General features: G+C 45.6%; 2 protein-coding genes across 3 annotated transcripts in view; both read right to left on the bottom strand.

Annotated features, from left to right (window-relative positions):
• Position 1: 1 nt before the first annotated feature.
• Positions 2 to 7,188, bottom strand: LOC139540278 (fibroblast growth factor receptor substrate 2-like). Its single transcript, XM_071343985.1, has 7 exons — positions 6,832 to 7,188; positions 6,196 to 6,279; positions 5,971 to 6,062; positions 5,546 to 5,732; positions 4,031 to 4,165; positions 3,586 to 3,749; positions 2 to 3,294 (listed from the first exon to the last, which is right to left on the bottom strand). The coding sequence occupies exons 3-7, from the start codon at positions 6,034 to 6,036 to the stop codon at positions 2,158 to 2,160; spliced, it is 1,689 nt and encodes a 562-aa protein (XP_071200086.1). The 5' UTR covers positions 6,037 to 6,062; positions 6,196 to 6,279; positions 6,832 to 7,188; the 3' UTR covers positions 2 to 2,157.
• Positions 7,189 to 7,908: 720 nt separating this feature from the next.
• LOC139540274 (receptor-type tyrosine-protein phosphatase beta-like) overlaps positions 7,909 to 25,905 on the bottom strand; it is a 43,318-nt gene continuing 25,321 nt past the window's right edge. The window contains exons 11-36 of one of the 2 annotated variants that reach the window (XM_071343981.1): positions 22,478 to 22,741; positions 22,098 to 22,361; positions 21,693 to 21,817; positions 21,328 to 21,466; positions 20,770 to 21,042; positions 20,274 to 20,415; positions 20,025 to 20,161; positions 19,509 to 19,772; positions 18,725 to 18,991; positions 18,173 to 18,472; positions 17,197 to 17,475; positions 16,696 to 16,845; positions 16,047 to 16,338; positions 15,622 to 15,728; positions 15,376 to 15,481; positions 15,173 to 15,253; positions 15,005 to 15,022; positions 14,807 to 14,888; positions 12,864 to 12,954; positions 12,649 to 12,725; positions 10,918 to 11,052; positions 10,657 to 10,779; positions 9,711 to 9,874; positions 9,032 to 9,167; positions 8,740 to 8,860; positions 7,909 to 8,306 (exon numbers count right to left, since the gene is read on the bottom strand). In XM_071343981.1, coding sequence (XP_071200082.1) covers positions 8,284 to 8,306; positions 8,740 to 8,860; positions 9,032 to 9,167; positions 9,711 to 9,874; positions 10,657 to 10,779; positions 10,918 to 11,052; positions 12,649 to 12,725; positions 12,864 to 12,954; positions 14,807 to 14,888; positions 15,005 to 15,022; positions 15,173 to 15,253; positions 15,376 to 15,481; positions 15,622 to 15,728; positions 16,047 to 16,338; positions 16,696 to 16,845; positions 17,197 to 17,475; positions 18,173 to 18,472; positions 18,725 to 18,991; positions 19,509 to 19,772; positions 20,025 to 20,161; positions 20,274 to 20,415; positions 20,770 to 21,042; positions 21,328 to 21,466; positions 21,693 to 21,817; positions 22,098 to 22,361; positions 22,478 to 22,741 — 4,160 coding nt within the window. In that variant the 3' untranslated portion in view covers positions 7,909 to 8,283. The remainder of the gene's footprint in view (positions 8,307 to 8,739; positions 8,861 to 9,031; positions 9,168 to 9,710; positions 9,875 to 10,656; positions 10,780 to 10,917; positions 11,053 to 12,648; positions 12,726 to 12,863; positions 12,955 to 14,806; positions 14,889 to 15,004; positions 15,023 to 15,172; positions 15,254 to 15,375; positions 15,482 to 15,621; positions 15,729 to 16,046; positions 16,339 to 16,695; positions 16,846 to 17,196; positions 17,476 to 18,172; positions 18,473 to 18,724; positions 18,992 to 19,508; positions 19,773 to 20,024; positions 20,162 to 20,273; positions 20,416 to 20,769; positions 21,043 to 21,327; positions 21,467 to 21,692; positions 21,818 to 22,097; positions 22,362 to 22,477; positions 22,742 to 25,905) is intronic. The other variant, XM_071343982.1, reaches the window with a different exon arrangement.

The raw sequence follows: 25,905 nt of genomic DNA, 5'->3' as shown, positions 1-25,905 counted from the left end.
GTTGTCCTAAATGCCATTTTATTAGTACTTGAACATTGAAAAGGTAGACTCAGCAACATGAAACACAGCAAGGCAACTTCCGTCATAAAATCAACAAGAACCCTCCGTCCCAACTTCTCTGAATGTATGCAGGGAAGTATTCAAATCTTACAAGAGCACCATTTGGCTCTTACCTAATGTAAGCATGCATTGAAGGCTAAATTGTCATATTGCGGAGTCTAGCTTAAAGGCATTCCAATGTTCCTAACAAGTAGAACATATTTTTAAGGCTGAGACAAATCGCACGTACACTAGCTTTCAAAAGTTTTAGAACACCTCATTCAAGGGTTTTTATTAGAATAATAGAAAACTATAAAATAACACATGGAATCATGTAACCAAAATATTTGAGATTCTTCAAATAGCTACCCTTCGCTTTGCACACTCAACCAGCTTCATGAGGTAGTCACCTGGAATGCATTTCAATTAACAGGTGTGCCTTAATTTGTGGAATTTCTTTCCTTAATGCGTTTGAGACAGTCAGTTGTGACAAGGTAGGGGGTGTATACAGAAGATAGCCCTCTGGTGCAAGAACAGTTCAAATAAGCAAAGAGAAACGACCGTCAATACGGAAAATGTCAAGAACTTTGAAAGTTTCATCAAGCGTTATGATGACCGCCACAGAAAAGGCCCAGTTACCTCTGCTGCAGAGGATGAGTTCAAGTAACTCAACATCAACTGTTCAGAGACTGTGAATCAGACCTTCAGTCAAATTGCTGCCAAGAAACACGAGCAATGGACATTGGTCTGGAGTCCAAATTGGAGATTTTTGATTACATCCGCCGTATCTTTGAACGGATGATCTCCGCATGTGTATTTCCCACCATAAAGCATGGAGGTGGTGGTGCTTTTTTGGTGACACGGTCTGATTTATTTAGAATTCAAGGCACACTTAACCAGCATAGCTACCACAGCGATACGCCATCCCAGCCGGTTTGTGCTTAGTGGGACTATCATTTGTTTTTCAACAAGACAATGACCCAACACACTTTCAGGCTGTGTAAGGGCTATTTGACCAAGAAGGAGAGTGATGGATCAGATGACCTGGCCTCCACAACCACCCGACCTCAATCCAATTAAGATGATTTGGGACGAGTAAGAACGCAGAGTGAAAGAAAAGCAGCCAACAAGTGCTCAGCATATGTGGGAACTCCTTCAAGACTTTCAGAAAAGCATTCCAGGTGAAGCTGGTTGAGAGAATGCCAATAGTGTGCAAAGCTTTAATCAAGGCAAAGGGTGGCTAAATTGAAGTATCTCAAATATATTTTGATTTGTTTAACACTATGGTTACTACATGATTCCATATGTGTTATTTCATAGTGTTGATGTCCTCACTATTTTTCAACAAAGTAGAAAATAGTAAAAATGAAGAAAAACCCTTGAATGAGTAGGTGTTCTAAAACTTTTGACCGGTAGCGTATATCAGATGGCTGATCTGATTTGTTCAAATATTGAGGGATATCAAACCACATCAGGTCATTTATATAAGGAGGCCCATACCCACAATATCAAACCTTGTATAATTTGGATAGAATTACATGTCATACCTTCATATCTAGTTAGTGCTCGATCATCTAGGATTAAAGTTAAGGGGGCTAAGCATTGATCAGCTAAATACAAACAGAACAGACATTTATTGTGCCAGAATCTACTGTACATAGTCAAACATGAAGTGTACCATGTAATCCTCAGATACTGAAATTACAGCAGCATGTAGTGAATCATAAAAAGGCTAAATGGAATGCTTTGTTCAGTAATACTGATTTGTACCGTGGGTGAGGAGGAATGCAGTCCAGTCTTATTAACATAATAAACAACCCAAATGCACTGTAGAACGGGTGAAGGAGAAGAGGTATTATATTACCATAGGAATAAATTGGTATATGGCAAGTAAGTACCTACTTTGGTCTACCTGAATTCCCTTACAGGTAACCCCACACAAGTCTGTTTATATCTCATTTTAGGACCGCTTTCTGGAGTCTCTTTGCATTTCCAATGTCTCCGTCACGTGTTTCTCTGTCTATAACAAAGGCCCCTGTACAGGCTGCCTTCCCATTTGTTTCATATTTTAAAAAGGGGTTAATAGTAGAAAAAGGTGCCAGGCGGATCAGGTAATAGTCAGACAGTGCTTTTGGTGGGAAGCTCTGTGCTGTTGTGCCGCGTTTTCCTCAACGACCCGTCGTCGTGCGGCCGGGCCTTCTGCAGGTTGGACATGGCGGCGGTGCGCTCTATGTCGATGAAGGCGTAGAGCTCGGTGCGGCGCGTGGGGGTGGTGGGCAGAGGCGGTGAGGTTGGGGTGCGGGGCGTGTGGGGGTTGCTGGTGTCCGAGGACGCACCCTTGGAGGCTGCGGAGGAAGAGGCGGTTGTTTCCATCTCCACCTCGATGTAGTTGAGCGTCTTGGGATGCTCCTGACCCAACGGCCGGCGGAAGTCGAAGTTGAACACGATGGGCCCGTCGCTGCGGCGGCGTGCCGTGTCGGGGGCACAGCGGGCGCTGAGGGGGGCAGTTACATTCTCTGTGTTCACGTAGTTGTGGGAGGACTCCATGGCTGACAGGGGGTGGGCCGACAGGGGGTGGGAGTAGGAGTGGTGGAGGAGGCTGTGTTGGTTGTAGCCGTTGAGGGAGGACATCTTTAGCCCCCCTTGGCCTCCTCCACCACGGGGTCCACCGTTGTTCTCCTCCTCGTTGCTGGGCTTGCGGGTCTCCCAGACGGGCGGCAGGGCCGGGAGGTTCTCGTAGTCCAGGAGGGCCGTGCGCCGCTGGGCTGAGTTGTTGACATTCTGCAGGGTGTCAGGGGTGACGGGGGGTAAGAGATGGCGGCGAGGGGCTGTGGCTGGAGCCCCGACAGAGGCAGAGGAGCCATTGGAGTGTGTAGAGGACGGCTGAGGATGGCCCTCTGGTGGGGCTGGGGCCCCCGTGTCTGTGTGGCCGTTGGCCTCTCCCTCTCCAGGCTCCGGGGACTCCGAGTCCTCCCCTGCCTCCTCTTCATCTCCATCCTCAGTCTGATGCTTCCCCTTGGCCATCTTTTTCTGCGCAGGGGTGGGCCCCAGCACAAAGCGTACCCCCTGGGACTCCAGCAGTACCTGGGGTTCTTCCTGGAGCTGGGCCTGGGGCTCTGGTCTGGCTACCCGCGGAGGAGGTGGTGTAGGGGGGCACTGGGACTGGGCTGAGCCAGGGCTGTCCAGAGGGGCTGGAGCAGTCAGAGGGCTGGGCTGGTCATCCAGCAGGCCTGTGGTGTTCACATAAGTGTGGACCTGTGGACGGATCAGGAGACAGGGATAATAGAACATCGTTATCACCCCAACGCAGCAGCTTCTACATCAACTCATTCATTCCCATCGACGTCACAAGTAGCACAGTGGATGTCTTCTTTAGTCTAGGATATCTCAAAATGTGCTCTACAGAACATGACCCAAACATTTGTATGGAGATGTCTAGGTTAATCAATAAAGCTATACGTTTTGAGAGTATTTCAGTGTGCAGGACAGGCCTTATTCTTTTCCCTCAAATTCGCCACGCATTTGGTGTTAGAGTTGTTCTCTCACCGCCTCGTCAGCCACTAGGAGGGGGTGTGTAGACTCCTCTCCCACCGAGGGCAGTCGGGTGCTGGCCACAGACGGGTGGCGTGTGGAGGGGTGCGAGGGGGCGTCACCCACCGAAGGGATCCGGGTGACACCATTGTGCACGGTGGGAACAGAGTAGCCCAGAGCTGAATAGACATAGCGAAGAGAAGAACTGGGGGTCAAGTGGGGACAATGAAAGGGTTGACTGAAAGACAAGACTTCAGCCTTTTTTTTTTTAAATAGCAGTTATCTAATGAAGGAAGGCTCAGTAATGAAAGAGTTAGGTATTAGAGAGTGTAACAGCCATATGAGGCAATGGACATTCTAGGGACAGGAACAGGCATTTCTCAGGTCATTGCAAGTGTTGGTAGAAGTATTCATTATGGGGCCTGTGGAAGTCCTAGTTGTAGGATGAATATAGGCTTACCGGCAGGAGTATGTGTGGCCTGCTGGTTGGTCTCCAGTACGGCCTCCTCCACCACACTGATGCTGTGGTTGTGCATCACCTCCTGCAGCATGTTGAAGATCTCCTCCGCCCGAGCACACTTAAAGGCAAAGATCCCTGAAGACACAGTCAAACGCAGTCAAGAAAAGTCAAAAGTGTGGTTGCGCTGCAGAGCTCATCACGACGTTCATCTCAGGAATCACATATTGGGCAGCACGACTGCAATATAGACGTTTGAGAAACAACCATTATCAGCACTGCTCACTCCTTCACGTTTAACAAAGGGTTTGTACATCTATTGGCTCTTTCAAATTGTCCTTGCCACCTATGCCCTTGCCTGCCTTGTAATCAATGATGTAAAGGGACTGGATAGGTGAACGCAACAGAGTGATAGAGATAAAAGGAAGCGGAGTAATACGTCAAGACGGAACACATAGGAACAACCATAGGTATGGCATCACATCAGGGACAAACTACACAGGATCCTATCACAGAGACTAGTCACACTGCACAGAGAACAGAACACACAACTATGCAGGACCAACTTGTGGGACCAAACCGAAAACCCCAACTCCCTCAAGCACAACACCACAGAGTCAGACACAGGCATCAATACTGTCACCACAGAAATAGAACCACGAGAGTGGGCTTCTATTCCCGTATTTAAGTCAATGAAGCCATTATGATTCTATTTCTATGACTAACATTTCTGGTAATCACATTATTATATCCTCATTATCACGGCATGGGAACACAGCAAACCTGACTTACCAGAACCCCAGAACCCATAGTACCCCCCCCAGACCTCATCCTTTTGAAAGCATGGATGGGGTCGAAAAATAACCACACAGACAATTGTGTCATTAGCATTGCAGCATAATCAATATTTCACTGGTTCAAGTCGATATAACAATAAAGCTGATGTTGGGGCCTAATGACCTAGATTCAATGTATTCTGATGTGGTTTTATCATGGTTAACCCTCCCCCGCCCCAAAAACAAATACTAACACCCTTGCCTCTGGCACTAACACTTGTCCTTTCTTACTAGCACCGACTTTGCTGATATCTGCTTTATAGAGGAAATATTTTGCTTACTATGACTGAAATGTGGTTGTCTCACCTAGCTCCCTTATGATTAACGCTATGGCTAAGAGTGTGTGCAAAATAACTAAAATGTAAAAATGTATAGTAATGCCCAGGCAGCTGAGGCACCACATAAGTTAGTTAGGTAGCCTAGCGGTTAAGAGAGTTGGGCTAGTAACCGACAGAACGCTCGTTCGAATCCCAGAGCTGACTATGTAAAAAATATGTTGATGTGCCCCTGAGCAAGGCACTTAACCATAATTGCTCCTTTAAGTCACTCTGGATAAGAGGTTCTGTTAAATGACCTCAATGATGCGACATACGCTGAGAATGGCCCTTGAAAATGACAAAAATCAATGAATGAAATACGTGAAATCAATAATTGTGCGGAATGGAAATCTCTATTAATTTACCTTGTCCCGTCTGGCAGCGGCGGCCACTCTCGAAGGAAAAGAGGTTGGAGTCGTAGCCATAGCGACGCAGGCACATGTAGGGCCACTTGACGTCGTCACGGCGATAGGTGTGGAGGACTAGCTCGACCTCTGTCAGCTCCATCATGCCCGAGCCCAGCTCGTTCCCATCGTCATCCACGTTTATCACCTGGCAAAAGAACAATAACGTTACACAACGGTCACTGTGTCAGTCGACACAAACATGTGTACTCTGCAATGCATTGAAGCTGGTCTTCATTATGCAACCAATATCTCCCATTCATTCAGGTGAGAGATGTCAAAATATGGAGACGTCGCAAACCCTGTCATAACTAGGGAGCAGAACATGGGCTCGGCAATGGCCCACCGTTGAAGTATGTTTGTTGTAATGGATCAAGAAGACTCACCTTAAATTTGGTTTGATGATTATCTGGGATTGACTCCTTCTCTGGACAGCTTAAACAGCTACCCATGGCTTCTTCAGAGCACCATCTGATGTCTGGATCATAAGGTCATTTCAATTATAAGAGTGAATAGACATCATAGGAAGAGTTGTAGCTACATTTGATTGATGTGAAAGTGATCATTCAAACTTTTCTAAGAAAGTTAAAAAAATATATATATATTTTTACCTAGATGCAACCACCAGTATCCCTGGTTCCATCTTCCGAGCACTCATGTTTTCTTTATCTGCTATGCCAACATAAGATGTGGGCCTGCACACAGATCATTTACAGTCAGCCAAGTTAGGTAGTTGGACGACCTAGTTTGTTATACAACTGGAGTTCGTTAGCTAGCTATTGTGTCTGGCAAGTTAAAAGGTTAACGTTGGCCTCAATGGATGTAAATAAAGCCGACGTTAGCTAGTAAGGAAAGTTAACGTCGTTACAAGCTAGCTAAAGTTACCTAATTACGCTGGCTAACTCTAGAAGTAACGTTAGCTTGGGCCAAAGCTTTATATTCTGAATACAAGATGTTGGTTTAACTGGCTTTATTGATATGAAAATATATAGTTAACGTTATAACTAGCTGGTTCATCAAATGGTTAGATAATGTTAACGTTAGTAACTTAATCTCTTGGTCAGACGTGGTTGACTAACTACCAAACTTCACCGTTAGCACATTCATTATTGTAGCCAGTAGGATAACATTAGCTAACTACAGTAGCTAGCTCTCGTGAAATGCTAGCAGCCACGCTAGTTAGCTAGCGAATTAGTAAAAATATAGAATGCACGTTGTCTTAACTAACACATTTTTGGAATACTTACGAGTATGGCAAACGGAAGGGGGCAGTTCTTCCAAACTTTTCAGACACAAACGATAGCAACCTAGCTAGCTATCTCATATGAAGCTAGCTCAACTCCACCATCTTTCCTCTGCGTTGTTAGCTAGTAGAGCGCCAAAAAAATAATAAAAAATCACAACTTCTTCCAAAGGTGGCTACCATTCATGTTTTCGACCGCAAGATAATGAAAATTGATATAAATCCATGTATAATCCTTTATGTCTCTCTCTATATATATCCCCCCCAAAATAAGCTAGTTTATCTTAGTCGCACCGTTTTTATTGCAGGGGGGTAAATCACAGCAACTTCTTGGCTAAACTTCCGAGAGTTTGAGGCAAACATTTTCAATGTGGTGAATATGCAGCCTACTGCGCATGCGCGAGGATTGGGGGGGACTCTTGGGTCATCATCTCCCAAATCATGACTCCATAATAAATGTATTATATTAATAAATAATTGTCAATTATATTTTTTAGTTATCTAAGTATTTTATTGAAACACTCAAATAATATATTAATGCCCTCGTCTTGATATGTTTATAGGCCTACTTAGATTGCAAAATGGGAAACTGCATACAGTAACTACTATAATTTGTTTAACGATTCACAGAATCCATCAATCACTCATATGATTACAATCATGTTTGCCAATGTGTGGGTTGTGGATTTGCACATTGTAGATGTGTGTGATTTGTAGTTCCATGACATGATTTTAAATACATCAAATTATGTGTTAAAATACATAAAATATACACAAAAATCATTATTATCTTACAGGCTACATATATGGATTACACAACATAAACTGTGTGCTTTCATAACTCATATGGTCATCCTTTTGCATGACTAGTTTTCTATTCAAGCAATATATCGCACGGGCTGTACAATATCTACAAATAAATGTGCAATGGGTTTATCTACATACTGTACATATTTCAGATATTTTTGAATGATTTCAGTGCTTATGAAAATAAGTATAATTTCAAACAGAAAGCATTTTTGTCTAACATTTGACAAAAATGTGACTTGTGAAAGATGCAATAGCCTGTACATTTACTGTAGATATGTGAATACTGTTAGATCATTTTTACTTATGCAGTATCAGATTTTTTACAGGTTTTTTACAGGTTTTTGGTCTGTGCCACGTAATAATGTATAAATGGCAGCTTAACAAACAAAATGAAAACACTGTGTACGAAAGCCAATGATGCAAATGTAAATCATATATACAAACACACAGATATAAGGCAAGTATATACAATTCTGTTAATATATATTCTTATATCATTTAATAGCTATAAAGTTTTCTATATTTCATAATATCTAGAAAAGAACAATCAACAGAAATAGTAGAACATTTGAATTGGCATGTGTCCCTGCAGTGCTATACTAGTGAAAGTACAAACAGTTCTCTCCTTCAGTAGTCCTTACAATCTTTAACGTCTGGCATACACCATATCTGTAGGCCAAAAACAAACAAAAAATATAATTTGTGATGTCATCCAGCTATCCAACCTCCTAAATTTGTGTAGCTGCGTTTTGTGTTTGAAAGGGTTGCTTGAGTAGCCTGGTCGAATAACTGTAAGTGTTATAGTAATCTCTACTATCGTTGCCATGTCATACGCGTTTGCTATTCCAGGGGAGTGGGTTCGATTCCCGGGACCACCCATATGTAAAATGCATGCACGCATGACTGTGAGACACTTAGGATAAAAGTGTCTGCTAAATGGCATATGAATACTGTATTATCTTACTTTAACCCAGACAGGAGTTGGCTAAGCACAAACAGACTGGACCTGGCACCAGGCTAATATTTGATAGGATAGACCATTTGTGATGTCTTCTAGATATGAACTGCAGTACAGAGAGTTCTAAGGAATGTGAGGGCTTACCTCTTTGGGGGTCAGGGTTGACATTCTCATAGATGGGGTAGAGGGGGTTCTCCTGCTCACTGCGAAGCTTCCTGGCTCGGAGGACGTCTTTCATACACTGGTGGAGATACGCATACTGGCACTTTAAAGAAAAGATGAAAAGAAACATACCCAGATATATTAATGTCAGGATGTGTTATTACTTAACATAGGTTCTGGAGTTAACACACAACTGCACATACACACAGAGTAACACAGAGTAAAACTCAAACTGTATCTCACACATACACGCACAAACACACACCCGTCTCACCTCAGTCTGCACCATGTGTGAGCGGTGGAGGCGCAGGTCGAAGACAGCTCCGTAGATGTCTACTGTGTCCTTGGTGTCCAGCTGCTGCAGGACTCTGTCCAGGGATATGAAGGTCCCTGTACGGCCCACACCAGCACTGTGACAGAGAGGAGAGAACAAGAGAGAGAGAACGAGAGAGAGAAAGAGAGAAAGATAGAGAGAAAGATAGAGAGAAAGATAGAGAGAAAGATAGAGAGAAAGATAGAGAGAACGACAGACAGACAGACAGACAGACAGACAGACAGACAGACAGACAGACAGACAGACAGACAGACAGACAGACAGACAGACAGACAGACAGAAAGAAAGAAAGAAAGAAAGAAAGAAAGAAAGAAAGAAAGAAAGAAAGAAAGAAAGAAAGAAAGAAAGAAAGAAAGAAAGAAAGAAAGAAAGAAAGAAAGAAAGAAAGAAAGAAAGAAAGAAAAAGGGTTGGAGGGCAAACGGAGAGGGGAAATATAATTTGGCTACATCATTTCAGTCAATTTCTTTTGAATTGAAATGGAATTAACCTCAACTCTGGTCATTACTGCAGGCTGTAACTATACTGTCTCTTCAGGAAAGACAAGACACTATTTCTCAGCGTGTCTAGAGTTGTTTGTTTTGTTGAATGGGAGACTAGGGAATTGGGACAGTGACCCACCTGCAGTGAACTACGGTGGCCCCAGACCCAGGGGTCCTGTTGATATAGTCCCTGACGGTCCTGACGAACTGGATTAGTGACTGGGTGGTCTCTGGGACGCCGTGGTCGGGCCACACCGTGTAGTGAAACTGACGCACCACCCTGGAGTAGTTCAACTGGTCCTCCTGCATGGGAGTTAAGACACAGTCAGAAAGAGACTTACTAGAGGCTGACTACACACAGCTCGCTACTTACCTACTGTATGTGCTGTCACATAATGATACGTCAAGACAGCATTAGCTGCACCCAATTATGGTCATATTTCAACAGTGTTGGAGAAGCTACTCTGAAAATATGGTTTAACAAGCTACCAAATACTTCACACTGGAAGATGTTAAGTTACACTAAAGCTACCCTTCAGAAAAAGTTTACTTAGCTAACTAAAGTTACTCACTACAACCAAACTACTTTGTGAAAAATGATCATATATACAGTAATCTGAAATGTCATAGACTACAAATTGCAGGAACAGATCACTTTAGGGTCATATGTTAACAGAATGTGAAATGTTTCCTACTAAACACAAAACAACATATTTTAAGTGAGAATTAGGCAGGTCTGATACTGAAAAATATTGAAATTATTGCCTGATTCACCCATATTGCTTATATTTTTGCAAAAGTAGTTAGTCATGCCACTACATGGCAAGAAAGTTATTAACTACCGAAAACACTACCTAGATTTGAATTTAGTTGAACTACCAACAAGCTACTGCAAAATGTAGATAAATTACTAATTTACCTACATATAGTTCACTACTCCCACTGTATTTCAATATGATAAAAAAAACAATCACTACTATATGTGAAACTGAATTTAAGGCCAACACACAATATATCACTTTGAAGAAAATAACCTATTTTTTTATTTTTTATCCGTTTCCAGAATCAGTGTCCTGCATACTCACGCTGCAAATCTTGAATTCCCGGATAGTCCACTCTGGCAACACAGACTCAGACAGCATCTGGACTATGAGGTCTCCATAATACAAAGGTTCCTGGTCAAAGGGCCAGTAGTGATCACACTTCACCTGGAAGGACCACACAAAGACACGTAGATAGTAACATTGTAATTGCACTAGTAACAACATTGTAATAACATGTTGTTCAATGGAACATGATAGCAGCACTTGTCAGGACAAAGCCAAAAGGCAACTCCTTCTACCCACCCTGCCTTTCTCCACACACTGCGTCACCATGACAATGTTATTGACATTCTGCTCCCACACCATCTTCCAGAAGTCATCTTTGGTTCCAGGAAGTGGGCCCTGAGTGGCGATGTACTCCCTACGGAAGTTGTTCCCCTGAAACAAGAAGAGATTTAATTGACATTTCGTTTTTCACCTGACCCTTTTTACACTAGGTAAGTTTAATGAAGCAGCTGAAGAAGCTGCAAAGGATTGTCCGGCATGGCATGGGCTTGTGGCAGCCTTATGCTCCACAGGGAGTGTAGTAAGTAGTACATCTCAGGCATACTAATTGAGGAACAGGGCTGAGCATCAATCAATCAACCCTGCCCTGAGGAACTGAGTTTATGGCAGGGTTTCCCAAACTAGGGGTCGCGACCCCATCTGATTGGAAAATGGGGTCTTAAGAGAAAATTTGCGCTTGGTTCAAGTAACCTCTGGTAGCCGCTAGAGGTGGTTTTAATGAACAGAGTGGTTTCTGTTTTCTTCCTACAAATGTTTCTCTATCTTTTGAATAGTTTAAGTAAGATACAAAATATTCTGACCCCATCAGTGAAAGATATGACTCTAAGGAACACGTACGTCCGTACTGTTTCCCTCTACTATGCCCTCAAACCGTTAGAACCGAGTGGACAATCCTAGGCACTAAATCAGACTGGGGGAAAAAGAACATCGTCAATGATTATGTTCTTTTCTACACAGAAGATCATACAACATTATTGCCTGACGATCTATTGAACTTCCCAATACCTTTCTGATGCATCTTCAGATTGAAATACTGTAAAAGAAAGTACTGTCAGACTGTAATAGACGGTCATAGCCCAAATTCAAAAAGTAAACATTGATTACATAACTATTTTTACATGGTGGGGTAACTAAATAATTTTATATAAAAATGGTGTCGCGGGCCACCCAACCACCTCCAACCCTACCCCACCCCACCCAACCACCTCCAACCCTACCCCACCCCTCCCAACCACCTCCAACCCTACCCCACCCCTCCCAACCACCTCCAACCCTACCCCACCCCTCCCAACCACCTCCAACCCTACCCCACCCCTCCCAACCACCTCCAACCCTACCCCACCCCTCCCAACCACCTCCAACCCTACCCCACCCCTCCCAACCACCTCCAACCTTACCCCACCCCTCCCAACCACCTCCAGCCCTACCCCACCCCTCCCAACCACCTCCAGCCCTACCCCACCCCTCCCAACCACCTCCAGCCCTACCCCACCCCTCCCAATCACCTTTTACCTACCCCACCCCTCCCAACCACCTCCAACCCTACCCCACCCCTCCCAACCACCTCCAGCCCTACCCCACCCCTCCCAACCACCTCCAGCCCTACCCCACCCCTCCCAACCACCTCCAACCCTACCCCACCCCTCCCAACCACCTCCAACCCTACCCCACCCCTCCCAACCACCTCCAGCCCTACCCCACCCCTCCCAACCACCTCCAACCCTACCCCACCCCTCCCAACCACCTCCAACCTTACCCCACCCCTCCCAACCACCTCCAACCCTACCCCACCCCTCCCAACCACCTTCAGCCCTACCCCACCCCTCCCAACCACCTCCAACCCTACCCCACCCCTCCCAACCACCTTCAGCCCTACCCCACCCCTCCCAACCACCTCCAACCCTACCCCACCCCTCCCAACCAGAGTGAAGGTTGGTTCGGATTTGTCCGTTTGTTTGGATAACTTACAGGAATGTAGCTGGCGTTAATGTAGTCAGAGCACGGATCATCATCCACATAGGACAGCTTCACACGGGTCAAGTCGTCTACACAACACAGGCCGTACACAAAGACATTGAGTTGGCAATTTAGTTGTCATATTGAAAAGAAAGAAATCTCTAAATCCCCTTGTCTTTTGTCTATGTATTCAAACCCTGTGAAATCGCATGGTGCATCTGACTCACAGGGCAGGATGTTGTTGTATCGGTTCTTCCCTCTGTTCTCTGGCAGTAGGGCTGTGTCCAGGGGCTGGTTCCTTCCTACGTCTTTCAGGTCCTTACAAAGGAAGTGACACGTTAGGGTTACCAAAGATACCTACTGAACATACAGTGGCAAGAAAAAGTATGTGAACCCTTTGGAATTACCTGGAGTTCTGCATAAATTGGTCATCAAATTTGATTTGATCTTCATCTAAGTCACAACAATAGACAAATATAGTGTGCTTCAACTAATAACACACCAATTATTGTATTCTTCTTGTCTAAATTGAATACATCATTTAAACATTCACAGTGTAGGTTGGAAAAAGTATGTGAACCCCTAGGCTAATGACTTCTCCAAAAGCTAATTGGAGTCAGGAGTCAGCTAACCTGGAGTCCAATCAATGAGACAAGATTGGAGACAAAATTTGAGTTTGCTATTCACAAGAAGCATTGCCTGATGTGAACCATGCCTCAAACAAAGAGATCTCAGAAGACCTAAGATTAAGAATTGTTGACTTGCATAAAGCTGGAAAGGGTTACAAAAGTATCTCTAAAAGCCTTGATGTTCATCAGTCTATTGTAAGACAAATTGCCTATAAATGGAGAAAGTTCAGCACTGTTGCTACTCTCCCTCGGAGTGGCCGTCCTGCAAAGATGACTGCAAGAGCACAGCGCAGAATGCTCAATGAGGTTAAGAAGAATCCTAGAGTGTCAGCTAAAGACTTACAGAAATCTCTGGAACATGCTAACATCTCTGTTGACGGGTCTCTGATACGTAAAACACTAAACAAGAATGGTGTTCATGGGAGGACACCACGAAAGAAGCAACTGTTGTCCAAAAAAAACATTCCTGCACGTTTGAAGTTTGCAAAAGTGCACCTGGATGTTCCACAGCGCTACTGGCAAAATATTCTGTGGACAGATGAAACTACAGTTGAGTTGTTTGGAAGGAACACACAGTATGTGTGGAGAAAAAAGGCACAGTACACCAACATCAAAACCTCATCCCAACTGTAAAGTATGGTGGAGGGAGCATCATGGTTTGGGGCTGCTTTGCTGCCTCAGGGCCTGGACAGCTTGCTATCATCGACGGAAAAATGAATTCCCAAGTTTATCAAGACATTTTGCAGGGGAATGTTAGCCTATCTGTCCGCCAATTGAAGCTCAACAAAAGTTGAGTGACGCAACAGGACAACAACCCAAAACACAGAAGTAAATCAACAACAGAATGGCTTCAACAGAAGAAAATACGCCTTCTGGAGTGGCCCAGTCAGAGTCCTGACCTCAACCCGATTGAGATGCTGTGGCATGACCTCAAGAGAGAAGGTCACACCAGACATCCCAAGAATATTGCTGAACTGAAACAGTTTTGTAAAGAGGAATGGTCCAAAATTGATCCTGACCATTGTGCAAGTCTGATCGGCAACTACAGAAAACGTTGAGGTTATTGCTGTCAATGGTGGGTCAACCTGTTATTAAATCCAAGGGTTCACATACTTCTTCCACCCTGCACTGTGAATGTTTACACGGTGTGTTCAATAAAGACATGAAAATGTATAATTGTTTGTGTGTTATTAGTTTAAGCAGACTGTGTTTGTCTATTGTTGTGACTTAGATGAAGATCAGATCAGATTTGATGACAAATCTATGCAGAAATCCAGCTACAACCAAAGGGTTCCCATACTTTTTCTTGCCACTGTAAATACTGTATGCATTTAATAAAATGTCATAATCAATCCACTATTAAAACACTTTAAATTAAACGATAGGTGTCAGAGCAGGAAAATAAATCTGCACACGTCTGTATTGTTTTCTTTATTAAAGTAAAGTAAATAGGAATATTCCGACTTCCTGTAAATGTACTCCAATGCTATTATATGTGATTGAGAATTGCCCAACGGAGAGTGAATGTTATCCAGTCTTACTTCGTACTCCTCAGACAGTAGATAATTGGAGTCAGCCTGGAGTTTGGTGTAGTGGGACTCAAAGTGCATGATCTTGATGGGGCTGCAGCAGGATCAACAGATAAACAAGGTTTGAGCAAAACAGAGTGGAGCAAAAGACGAACCAAAACGGACTTACAGTAATTGGGTGAAAATAATAACCAAAGCATTTAAACATACCTTGAAATACGACGGTTACTGGAAAAAAGGGAGATAAAGGTATTATTGGCTAAAACGCATTAATGGTCATTCTTTGTGAGTTTTTATCCTGCCAGGAAACACGTTATATTTTATATATGTAACAAAGAAAATGCATTAGAACTGATCACAGACTGCTTCTCCTCTTACCCCCTGATGCCCATGTGCACTCCTGATGTGGGCCTCTCTCTCCTCATGCTCATTCGGACCACCCGCCGCTCCTGCACACTACTGTAATCACAAGTGTCATATGTAGAGTGTACGTAGAGTGCAAGATCAAGCTAGTATGCAGTGTATATGTAGGCCAAAGTGTGTGGGTAAGTTACATGAGGCAGCGAGGGCCAGGAACTCACACTTTGCGAACCTTCTGTCTGCAGATGAACAGTGCAGTGACTCCCACCACCATGACAATGAGGAACATGCCGGCACTGATGCCCTCGATCACACCGCTCAGGGGCTCTATGAGAGGAATATACAACCAATCAACAGTGTTTCTCATAGAGGACCAATCACTCATAAGCATTTCTCACTAACTACCAATCACACATCAGCATCATACACCATCAACCAATCAGAGTTGTGTGTGAATAGTATCTCACCTGCTTCTGTGACCAGGGGGAGGGACAGGTAAGTGTCTGTGTAGAGGGGCGGGGTGTATCTGCTCTGCTCCTCGTCAAAAAGCTGGGTGAACGCACGCACACTGAGCCTAGAGAGAAGAGAAAGCCCACCATGACATCTCACCCAATATGGTCCCACTGTATGAAACTAGCTGAAATGTTGTTGAGTCATTGAACATCTACAAACTATCTACTTGGGACTATCCAAATAAAGTGTTACCGAATTACACTCTAAGGCCCCAATTTGATCAACTACAGATAAAGGAAAACCAAACTGCGGACAATATGACATCATCGTACACAGCGGGGGAAATTCCTGCTTGCAGAAATCAGCAACAAAGAAACGACAGATCTGCCAAGACTGCGGGAGGAAACTGGATTGATTTAGGCGGAACCCTGTACTATACCTGTATGCAGTTTTGGGTTTGAGTGGGCCATCACAGAAAGGGTTGTCTCTGTGGTCTCTGCGTTTGTCTGGGTCCTGCTCCCTGTCCTGGGCCTGTAGGTGGTCACATGCCCCCCCGAGGGTGTCCATACCCGTACCCAGGCTGATCGCAAAGCTCTGGGTCTCGCTGTCTGATCCCTCTGTGCAGCGGCTGGGGAAGTAGCTGGTCTGGTAGGCCTTGACGGAACTGTTCGATTTGTAGTCCAGATAGGAGGGTAGAGGGTGGTGCTGCTCTGGTTGAATGTTTTCATTGTCTGGAGGGGGGGGGGTTCACAATCACATCCATCCATGATTACAGTAATTTAAAGAAATCAACCTACTGTACATTCAGCAATTATAGAGACATACTGACACAGCGAGAGAGCGAGAGAGAGAGCGAGAGCGAGAGCGAGAGCGAGAGCGAGAGAGAGAGAGAGAGAGAGAGAGAGAGAGAGAGAGAGAGAGAGAGAGAGAGAGAGAGAGAGAGAGAGAGAGAGAGAGAGAGATAGATAGATAGATAGATAGATAGATAGATAGATAGATAGATAGATAGATAGATAGATAGATAGATAGATAGATAGATAGATAGATAGATAGGTTTGTCTATATTGTTCAAACTTCATTCCGCTTACTTTCAGACTCGGTCACCACCACTGTGAAGAACTTGACCGCTCCATTGATGTCACTGAACCAGCTGCAGTTAAACTTGAAGAAGATGGTGTTTTTGGTGATGAGAGCAGCCCTGTTGTTAACCCGGGTGCTGAGGGAAGGGAGGGGAGGGCCTGGAGGGAGAAACGCAGCAATAGAACAGCTATGATTGTACTGGAATGTACCTTGTTAGCCGGGATCATACATGGACGTCAGGTGCAGAATCCGAGTTCACAGAATATCAGCCTATAACAGCTTCACACAACAGTGGATCATAGTGGCCTTAGAACCATGTTTATAACTGGTTAAAGTGACCTATAAGGACCACAAAATAACTAGAGGAGACAGCAGTGAGACCATACTCAAAGTCAATGACTTTGGCTGTCATTTAGCCATACAGAGTTGACCGTATCACATCTCTCCCTGTGGTCATCATCACACAGTCACTGTGACCACAAGCTAAACACAACCCCTTTGGCACTCACGGTCGATCATGGTGACCACGCTATCCTCAGCGGCCTCGCTGGTCATGCTGTCGGAGATAGCCTTGATGGAGACGGTGTAGCGTTTGTGCGGCTCCAGCTGGGTGATGTGGTAGAGGGTGCTGTCGCGGCCCGTACGCCGGGAGTACACCAGGGTGCGGGAGTCCTGGTGGAGGCACTCAATGGTGTAGGAGTCACAGTCGGCCTCCGGGGGGCCCCAGGAGCAGGAGATGGAGGTGGAGTTCTGGGGGCGGCAGTGTAGGTACTGAACACGCTCTGGCTCTATGGAGGGGATAAATTGTAGAGGGCGTCAGAGGTAAGAACAGGGGTCCAAAAAACTGTCTCTCTAGTACAGAGGTCAGTTGAGGCAAAGATATTAAAAACTATAGTCTCTCTAGTACAGAGGTCAGTTGAGGCAAAGATATTTATAACTAACTCAAGATAGTTAATCTGTGCCGTTTTCAATGGGAGTAAATGAAACATAGTGGGCAGAAAAAAAGCAAGGAGGTGGGCAGAGCTAAGCATGAGCTAGCATGATCCTGTATTTCCGCTAGGGAACACTTTCTCTGTGAAGTGCGCGTGTGCAATAACTCAATTCGCCCTTGCACTCCTTGTAAACAACACAATTGTTCAAAACTTTAACATAGGGTCGCGTCTACAAAACGTTGTGCACTCTGTCCGTAACGGATTCTAGTTTCGGGAACAGAAAACTGTTTTGAGATTGGGCTTTTCTTCTATGAGAAAATGAGCAGAATGTCCGCTCAATTCCATCTAGTTCAATATTCTCCCACCATCGGCCACTGGGCTTCCTCTCCTCCCCATATTTGATGATGCTTATACATCTGGTGAAACATTTGGCACCTTCTTTTATCCGTGTCTGTAGTGTGCACAGGATTTTGTTCCAGCCAAGCAACGACTCGACATCTTCTTAGTCTTGCAATACTTGCAACCAAACAGTGTACAGTATAGCGCCACCTACTGGTTCGGATGCTCTTGTGGATGGGCAGGCTGTAGGCAGGGCTCCCATCCTCACCAACACCACCAACAGCCCCACTGACAGTACGCAGGCTGAAGTTGTACAAGCGTCCGGGGTACAAGCCCTTAAGGATGCGGCTGCCGGAGGTCCGGGTGTGGTAGGGGTTGAACACAGACAGGTGGTCCCGCGGTTCCCACTGCAGGTCAAAGTCGTCGTAGTCGCTGCCTGCAGGACCACTCCAGGTCAGTTCCAGTGAAGTGTTGGTTACCCCGCCGAATGACACAGAGGTAGGGGGTCTGGGGGCTGAAGAGCAGATGACAACGCAAAGAAGGACAAGCAATTTTATGAACATCCAAGCAAATACTGTACAATAAAAACAGGTTTTAGTCTAGAATATATGGTAATTGTGTTGTTAAACATCAAGGCATATCAGGACAGCCCTCAACTGCTGCCCTTTCTACTGTACATCCATATGTTCTCTTTACTGACTAAACTAATTCCCCCTCAACACCACGTCAACACTCATTGACAATCATCTAGTAAGAGAGGACTCACCGGTCCTGCCCTGAGTGGTGGCCCTGTTTGTGAGCTCTCCACTTCGGGTGAGGATGACAGCATGGTAGAGGCGCCCGGGGATCAGCGTGGGGACGGCATGCTCCGTGGCGTCGGGCCCTAGAGCCTCCTCTGCCTGCTGGGAGCCATCTGGGTTGTAGACAGACAGCAGGTAGCCGCTCAGCTCCCCCACTGCACGCTCCCACGACACCCAGAGCTCCTCCGACTGGGGACGACTTCGGGCCTGCAGAGACGTCACTGCAGCAGGGACTGAGGAGGATGAGGAGAAGCGGCAAAAATCAGATGTCAAGTCATGATGTAATGTCAGTGAGCGTGACGGATATAGTTCGCACTTAGTTGTTTGTTTACCACATAGTTTATGTGAAAGAAATACCTTACATATGTGCCATCATGTGATGTGAAACTCACATCTTATCTCAACTAAGAATTTGTCTTTATCATACCCTAGACCGACAGTACCCCTCCTCAGCACTAGAGAGCACAGATGTTAGATTTTAATTTGATCACTCTGTCATTGCTGAGAATTTTCCTGCGCTGCAGGATTTACATAAATTCACTGAAAACCCACACTAACACAGTTATATTAACAGGATTCCACTTTTCATGTAGCCTAATTTTGGCCAGCTAATAGACTAACCACCAATCAAGCAACATAAAATTGTTGGAAAAGTGTGAATGGACTAAACGTTCAAATACTGTTGCTGCAGGATTATTTTGCTGTGACAATACTGGTCAAATTAAGATCCTACATCTGTAGCTCTCTCACCAGTCCTGGCCCAGATAGCCGAGTCATTGGTCTGCTCTCCGCTGCGTGTTAACACCACCATCCTGTAGGAGGCACCAGGCCTCAGGCCCTGGAAGGAGACCTGCAGCGTGTTAGGCTGGCCGCTGCGCCGGTCGTACAGGGTGTCGTCTCCATTGTACAGGTAGAGGTCGTAACCTTCCAACTCTCCCTCTGGGGGAGACCAGTGGAACGACAGGCTGCTGCTGCTGTTGGCCTGGATGGAGAGGTCGCTAACTGCCGCCGGACCTGGTGATGAATTATTCAATCAAATTTAAATCAGATTTATCAAAACCATCTCTCATCAGCAGTTGTTACAATGTGCTTTACCGGAACCTGACCTAGACCCTGAAGAGCAAGCAGAAGTACAGTGAGAAGGAAAAACTTCCAAGAAAATAACATATGGCTCTCTGGGATTAGGGTTGAGCACTTCTGTACTGCACATAATACCACTGGACATTGTTTTCAAGGGACTTGGTGAATAAATCCATGCAGTCTTACGCGTGCGTGCTTCAGCGGTGACCCCCTCACTGCGGACCCCTCCGCTGGTGGTGTGGACCAGGACGTGGTACCTCTTCCCCGGGGTGAGGCCGTCGAAGTGGTGCTGGAGCGGAGTGGACCCAGAGGAGGCCTGGGAGCTGTTCAAATTTAATTCAATTCAATTCTACTCCATTCCATTCAATTCAATACAATTGGAGTGGTTCATACAATAAATACAAGAATGCCAATAGAATACACAAACAATAATACCTGTTGGTGACCAGGTGTCCCCTGTCGTCCAGCAGCTGCAGGCTGTAGCCGTCCGCCACTCCCCGGGCCTCCTGCCAGCTCACCTGAATACTGCAGGTGGTGTGTCTGTTGTCAGCCTGCAGGCCCGTCACTGCAGAGGGGACTGAGGAGAGAGGGGACAGTTTTGATTTGATTGATTTGACCTTTATTTAACCAGGTAGTCCCATTGAGGTCAGATGACTTATTTCCTAAGGGATACAAATTGCACATAGGCATCACTGTTTACCAATCAACAGTCGATTAGGGGGTAGGTTAAAAAAAAGCTCACAACCAATCAGTTCAGTCAAATGGACTGATTTCAAATTGTAGATAGCCAAGAACCAGTGAGAGAGATCACTATTCCTTCCCAGTCCACCACCAAAACACCCAAATATATAGTATGAAATGCTAATGCACTGCTTATGAATGCAGTGTACGAGTAAAGAATGTGTTATGAGTCCTTATGTAGCCTCCTCACCGGTGCGTCCGCTGGCCGTGTTGTTGTTCAACAGTATACCACTGATAGACCTTACAGTCACACTGTACAGCTGCCCAGGCTGCAGGGAGTTGAACCCCAGCTGATTTGGGTGTTTGGGTACGGGTCGCGTCTCCAGCATGCGTCCCTCTGGCCCGTCCAGTGACAACGACACAGAGTAGCTGTCCACGTCACCCTGCCCCGGGGTCCAGCTGATCTTCAGGCTGTTGCTCTGCCCATTGTTGCTCACGTGGATGTTCTTGACCTTGCTGGGAACTGCAAGCAGGGGGAGAAAGGAAAAGAAGGAGACAGAAGAACCAGGAGAGGGAGAAAGGGGGTGGAAATGGAACGGAAATGAACACTGTTGTCAGTTTATCTTTTGCTTGTGGTTGATTTGTTCGATTCTGTGACATTTTGCTGTGTCACGGTGTCCCGTTTTGCTAACCCAATTCAACCAATGGAGTAGTCCCAAACGTGCTAACAAATCAAACACAAGTATTTTGAAAGAAAACAAATGTAGCCTCGTTTTTTTAACCCAGCGGTTGTGTTGGTTTGGTTTACCTGTCCTGCCCTCTATGAACTGGGCCCTCTGGTTGGGTCCGCTGAAGGTGGAAACGTGGATCTTATACAGGCGTCCCGGGGTGAGGGAGGACAGGACACACGCCCCCGCACTGCTGCCAAGGGTGATGGGTGGGAACACCTTCATAATAATAAAATATAATACATTCATTATTAATACATTTTGCTATATTAAATGACTATACTTTTTTAGAAACACCCAAAGTCACTTTACATAATAAAACCAGTAAGATAAATAGAAATAAAGCAGGGAGAAAATACAAGAACAAGATGAAGGTCATAAAAGTCCTCTAAACATGAAGACAGACTAACCAGGTACTTCTGTAGACTGGACCAAGAGGACTAACCTTCATGTCGTTGAAGAGGAGCTGCACCTCGTAGTGATCCACATCCCCCAGAGCAGCCAACCAGGTGACACGAAGGTCCTCCGTGCCCCGCCCAGCCAGAGCTAGTGATCTCACCGCCGCAGGGACTGTCACAGACAGATTCGAGATGAAAATAGATCAACTGTAATGTTCTCAGAGGCAATACATTTTGCAGCATACAAACTCAATGTACAGCACATACAAAGGGACAGAGGGTGGCGAGAGACAGGATTAAAATAAGCATGCTCAAGGAAACTGTTTCACCAAAATTAGACAGTTATGAATGTAACTAGCTTAATTATTATTACAAACACCACTATGCTATGCCAATATTATATATTCAAAATAAAAAGAGAGATATGACATAGTACTATTCGTATCACTCACAGGTCCTTCCGTCTGTGGACACGCTGGTCTCATACTTCCCGCTCCAGGTGCTGACGATGACCGTGTAGAGTCTCCCGGGCACCAGGCCGTTGAACACACACTCGTTCTGGCTCTTCGTAACCGTCTTGTTCTGGTGGAAGATGTTGTTGTGCTTGATGACCACCTGGTAGTAGTCAAAGTCCCCGGCCGCATGGCGCCAGTACACCTTCAGGTAGTCATCCCTGGCCGAGTGGATCGCTGTGGGGTTTTGGACACTAGAGGGCTCTGGGGAGAGGAAAAGAATAGAATAGAATTGAAGAACACATGAATTGAATAGAACAGCAAAGCAAGCAGACAACACGTATTTCAGACAGACAAACAGGTAGACATGGTAGACCTACGTGTGCGTTCCTGCACGATGGTGTGGTTCTCGTAGACTCCACTGCGGGAGACGATAGAGATGTTATAGAGCCGTCCAGACACCAGGGACTTGAACACACACTCAGGGCTGGACTTGGACACGACCAGGGTGTGGACGGTCCTCTCGCGGTCCTTCAGGGTGACCAGGTAACTATCCACGTTGCCTTGGGCTGGTCGCCACGACACACTGAGGAAGTCCATACGACCGTTGTTACTGACTGTCACCTCACCTACAGCAGCAGGGACTGGAAGGGGGGATGGGGAGAGAGAGAGACTGATTCAGTCATTCTGTGAATCACTGTCTGTTCATATTTGCAGCTGTGAAGACAATATGAATCAAAATATATATTTAAACAAATAAAAATAAAAACTTGTTTTATAACTTATTTGTATTTGTATTTTTTTCTCAATAATAATGTGGGATATGTAATAACATCTCTTACAAGCAACAACAAAACAGTAACTTGGTTGTGCGTTCAAATTTTTTTTAAATAAACCTTTATTTAACTAGGCAAGTCAGTTAAGGACAAATTCTTATTTACAATGACGGCCTACCAAAAGGCAAAAGGCCTCCTGCGGGGACGGGGTCTGGGATTAAAAATGTTAAATATATAAATATAGGACAAAACACACATCACAACAAGAGAGACAACACTACATAAAAAGAGACACCAGACAACAACATAGCAAGGCAGCAACACATGACAACACAGCATGGTAGCAACATAACATGACAACAACATGGTAGCAACACAACATGGTGTCACACCCTGATCTGTTTCACCTGTCTTTGTGATTGTCTCCACCCCCCTCCAGGTGTCGCCCATCTTCCCCATTATCCCCTGTGTATTTATACCTGGGATCTCTATTTGTCTGTTGCCAGTTTGTCTTGTTTGTCAAGTCAACCAGCGTGTTTGTGTCTCAGCTCCTGCTTTTCCCCAGTCTCTCTTTTTCCCACCCTCCTGGTTTTGAACCTTACCTGTCCTGTCTCTGAACCCGCCTGCCTGACTACTCTGCCTGCCCCTGAGCCTGCCTGCCGACCTGTACCTTTGCCCCACCTCTGGGTTATTGACCTCTGCCTACCCTGACCCTGAGCCTACCTGCCGACCTGTACCTTTGCCCCACCTCTGGGTTATTGACCTCTGCCTACCCTGACCCTGAGCCTACCTGCCGTCCGGTACCGTTGCCCCACCTCTGGTTTACTGACCCCTGCCTGCCCTGACCCTGAGCCTACCTGCCGTCCGGTACCGTTGCCCCACCTCTGGTTTACTGACCCCTGCCTACCCTGACCCTGAGCCTACCTGCCGTCCAGTACCGTTGCCCCACCTCTGGTTTACTGACCCCTGCCTGCCCTGACCCTGAGCCTACCTGCCGTCCGGTACCGTTGCCCCACCTCTGGTTTACTGACCCCTGCCTGCCCTGACCCTGAGCCTACCTGCCGTCCGGTACCGTTGCCCCACCTCTGGTTTACTGACCCCTGCCTACCCTGACCCTGAGCCTACCTGCCGTCCGGTACCGTTGCCCCACCTCTGGTTTACTGACCCCTGCCTGCCCTGATCCTGAGCCTACCTGCCGTCCGGTACCGTTGCCCCACCTCTGGTTTACTGACCGCTGCCTGCCCTGACCTGTCTATTGCCTGCCCCTGTTGGACTATTAAACCATTGTTATTTCGTCGTTGTCTGCATCTGGGTTTTACCTTCATACCTGATACATGGTAGCAGCACAAAACATGGTACAAACATTATTGGGCACAGACAACAGCACAAAGGGCAAGAAGGTAGAGACAACAATACATCACGCAAAGCAGGCACAACTGTCAGTAAGAGTGTCCATGATTGAGTCTTTGAATGAAGAGATTGAGATAAAACTGTCAATGCATAGTTGACCCCAAAAAGCTTGAGCCATTTATGAGCCACTCATACGAAAGTTATTCAATAAATAAATGGTGAAGAAAGAGAGTGAGTGTCATGAATGGAATGTGACTGCACTAATAGGCTACAGATACTAATTTCTTTACATTTTAATATTTAACCTTAATTTTATCAGGGAGTCATACTGAGACCCAGGTCTCTTTTACGGATGAGCCCTGAATTACATACAGTGCATTCAGAAAGTATTCAGACCCCTTGACTTTTTACACATTTTGTTACAAACCTTGTTCTAAAATAGATAAAATCTTTTTTTTGCCTCGTCAATCTACACACAATACCCCATAATGATATTGTATTCAGACACTTTGCTATGAGAATCTAAATTGAGCTAAGGTGCATCCTGTTTCCATTGATCATTCTTGAGATGTTTCTACAACTTGATTAGAGTCCACCTGTGGTAAATCCACTTGATTGGACACCTGTCTATATAAGGTCCCACAGTAGGCAGTACATGTCAGAGCAAAAACCAGGCCATGAGGTCGAGACAGGATTGTGTCGAGGCACAGACCTGGGGAAGGGCACCAAAACATTTCTGCAGGATTGAAGGTCCCCAAGAACACAGTGGCCTCCATCATTTTTAAATGGAAGAAGTTTGGAACCAAGACTCTTCCTAGAGTTGGCCGCCCGGCCAAACTGAGCAATCGGGGGAGAAGGCGAGGTGACCAAGAGCCCGATGATCACTCTGACAGAGCTCCAGAGTTCCTCTGTGAAGATGAGAGAACCTTCCAGAAGGACAACCATCTCCGCAGCACTCCACCAATCAGGCCTTTATGGTAGAATGGCCAGACTGAAGCCACTCCTCAGTAAAAGGCACATGACAGCCCGCTTGGAGTTTGCCAAAAGGCACCTAAAGACTCTCAGACCATGAGAAACAAGATTCTCTGGTCTGATGAAACCAAGATTCAACTCTTTGGCCTGAATGCCAAGCATCACGTCTGGAGGAAACCTGGCACCATCCCTACGGTGAAGCATGGTGGGGGCAGCATCATGCTGTGGGGATGTTTTTCAGTGGCAGGGACTGGGAGACTCGTCAAGATCGAGGGAAAGATGAACGGAGCAAAGTACAAAGAGATCCTTGATGAAAACCTGCTCCAGAGCACTCAGGACCTCAGACTGGGGCGAAGGTTCACCTTCCAACCTGAACAACAACCCTAAGCACACAGCCAAGACAACGTAGGAGTGGCTTCGGGACAAGTCTCTGAATGTCCTTGAGTGGCCCAGCCAGAGCCCGGATTTGAACTTGATCGAACATCTCTGGAGAGACCTGAAAATAGCTGTGCAGTGACGCTCCCCATCCAACCTGACAGAGCTTGAGATGATCTGCAGAGAAGAATGGGAGAAACTCCCCAAATACAGTTGTTCCAAGCTTGTAGCGTCATACCCAAGAAGACTCTCGCTGCCAAAGGTGCTTCAAAAAAAAGTACTGAGTAAAGGGTGTGAATAGTTATGTAAATGTGATATTTAAGTTTTTATATACA

This window comes from Salvelinus alpinus, chromosome 15, assembly GCF_045679555.1.
Source record: "Salvelinus alpinus chromosome 15, SLU_Salpinus.1, whole genome shotgun sequence".
Taxonomy (NCBI): Eukaryota; Metazoa; Chordata; class Actinopteri; order Salmoniformes; family Salmonidae; genus Salvelinus; species Salvelinus alpinus.
This window is presented reverse-complemented; position numbering and strand designations above follow the sequence as displayed.